This window comes from Cyprinodon variegatus, unplaced genomic scaffold (genome assembly GCF_000732505.1).
Source record: "Cyprinodon variegatus isolate N-32 unplaced genomic scaffold, C_variegatus-1.0 Scaffold284, whole genome shotgun sequence".
Classification (NCBI taxonomy): Eukaryota; Metazoa; Chordata; class Actinopteri; order Cyprinodontiformes; family Cyprinodontidae; genus Cyprinodon; species Cyprinodon variegatus.
The window spans coordinates 258,983-261,196 of NW_015150737.1; the positions used below are offsets into that span (position 1 = coordinate 258,983).

General features: G+C 39.7%; 2 protein-coding genes across 6 annotated transcripts in view; one reads left to right on the forward strand and one right to left on the reverse strand.

The window, feature by feature from the left end:
• The window catches only part of LOC107090169 (zinc finger protein 706-like), a 14,304-nt gene extending 13,407 nt beyond the window's left edge, over positions 1-897 (forward strand). The window contains exon 4 of one of the 2 annotated variants that reach the window (XM_015383408.1): positions 366-897. The gene's annotated coding sequence lies outside the window, so the exon portion shown is untranslated. Of the gene's footprint in view, positions 1-364 lie in introns of both variants that reach the window. The other variant, XM_015383409.1, reaches the window with a different exon arrangement.
• Positions 898-1,396: 499 nt separating this feature from the next.
• bmp8a (bone morphogenetic protein 8a) overlaps positions 1,397-2,214 on the reverse strand; it is an 18,546-nt gene continuing 17,728 nt past the window's right edge. For all 4 annotated transcript variants that reach the window (XM_015383407.1, XM_015383406.1, XM_015383404.1 and 1 more), the window contains one exon: positions 1,397-1,782. In XM_015383407.1, the coding sequence (XP_015238893.1) occupies positions 1,633-1,782 (150 nt within the window). In that variant the 3' untranslated portion in view covers positions 1,397-1,632. The remainder of the gene's footprint in view (positions 1,783-2,214) is intronic.

A 2,214-nucleotide genomic window follows, 5' to 3' on the forward strand; every position in this document is an offset into this window, starting at 1 on the left:
TCCACTTCAAGTCACAGAGGAGTTAAACTTATTGAATGGGAGGAAGGCATGGACTCTGATCAGGAAATGTCATAATTTAGCTAATAGCTGCAGGTACCATAAATGTTAGTCCACTTTATTCTCATACATTATCAATTGACATGAAATCTACCAAATTGGACCCTTAAAATGTTTGTAAAATTGTACTTAAACTCAGTGAATCTGTTTTACTCTGCTAGAAAATAGACTAAATGTATCTTCAGATTTAAGTTCAATTCTGCCCATAGAGCAAGGTTGATAGTTTATCAGAGGACACATTCACAACTTTGTTTTTTCTTTTAACTGTCATTTCAAAAAGTAATAAATTCCTTAACTTTTCCTTTCAGATTCACAACGACCGCGGACCAATTACTGCGTCGCCTGAAGGATACTAACCACCACGGGACCCGTCAGTGTTTAATGGACAGTGGAGGAAATGTAGATATGGACCGGGCAGATAGACACCAGCAAGCCCCGCCCCTCCCTGTTTTAAATCTTATATTTATTATGTGTAACTACCTTTGTGTCCCAGATTGAAGGTGGACAACCCCAGCAGAAAAAAAATAAAAGACCAGCTAGCCCAATGTTGTGATGTTGAACCTGAAGATTTGAAAATGTGGCTTTTAGACTCTTTTAACGTTTCCAGCTGCTGAAAATAAACTTCAGATGCACAAACAGAATCACAAAAACAATATTTTAGTTATTCTTCCTTGAGGAAACCGCATCCCTAAGAACGGAGATAAATTAGGCTACATTCACACTGCAGGCCTTAATGCTCAATTCTGATTTCTTTTGCAGGTTCGTTAACATTTCCACACGTGCAGTAGAGGCTGCAATGACATCACAAGCGAGCATGCTCTGTGTTTATGGAAGTAAACATGGATGGTAGTGCTGGAATGCATTTTTGTCTGTTTCTTCCCACTTCTGTGTGTAAAAGATCATATACAGGTTGCATTGAGCAAAAAAAATATCAGATTTGGGTCACTTCAGGCTGCTGTGTGAACGTAGCCTTGGTAACAAGCGGCAAAAAAATGTTTTCATTGTACCTTTTTTTTTACATTTTCAATAAAGCAATCAATATATTTAATTGGATTTCTTTTCATACGTTAACTTCACAATTGAGTAAATGAGGCATCAAACCAGGAAGTATCATTTGCCTTTTTTCTAGAACATGCCTGTGGATTAAAATGGACCCGTCCAACCGTTGGATCAGTCCAACTGAGCTGATGTCACTAAAAGCCAACAATCATTTAAAGCAGGGCCCTCATACCTGCATCCCTGCTCCAATACAAGTTTTTCAGCCATAAAGTGTTGCCAAAGGCCCGATAATGAGCTGTTCTTTTGATTCAGCTGCATCTAAAGGGAGACTCCTGCTTCAAATACTTCATGTCAGCCCATTTAACTCTTGCAAATCAGGTTCTGTACAGAAAATTTTTACAGTCTTATAGAAAACTAAATCTGTTTTAAATATAGATACAAAGCCAAGCCGCAGGGTTAAATCTATGCAGAAGCGTTCAACCTGCTCAGATTGTCTGAATCACTCCGCTGACCTGCCTCATCAGGGACGTTGAGTTCAAGTCCAGTTTAAACTGGTGGACGGGCATCAGCTTCCTCTCATAGACACCCGCAGGTCTTCACCACCATGTTGCGATGCTTCTTCAGGATCACGTTGTTCTTGTCGTCGTAGAAAAGGACAGAAATGGAGCTGAGCTTCTTGGGAGCGCAGCAGGCTGAGGGGACCTCATCGGGCTTTATTAGGTGGACCTGCGTGAAAAGACAACAGGCTGAAGTTTTAGAGGAAAAAGAAGCTGCAAATACTAAATAGATGATTGTTTCCACAGACCTAAACAGTGGAGTAAAGCAGCTGAGCGCGCTGCAGTGTTAATAAAACAGCGACATTAAGTTTACTGTGGAATAAACTGCATCACCTCAGTTGTAAAATATTTACCATCCAGGTAAATACATACATATATATATATATATACGCACGCGCGCACATACATACATACATATATATACGCGCGCACATACATGCATATATATACGCGCGCACATACATGCATATATATACGCGCGCACATACATACGCGCGCACATACATGCATACATATACGCGCGCACATACATACATACATATATATGCGCACATACATACATATATATATGCACATACATATATGTATGTGCATATATATA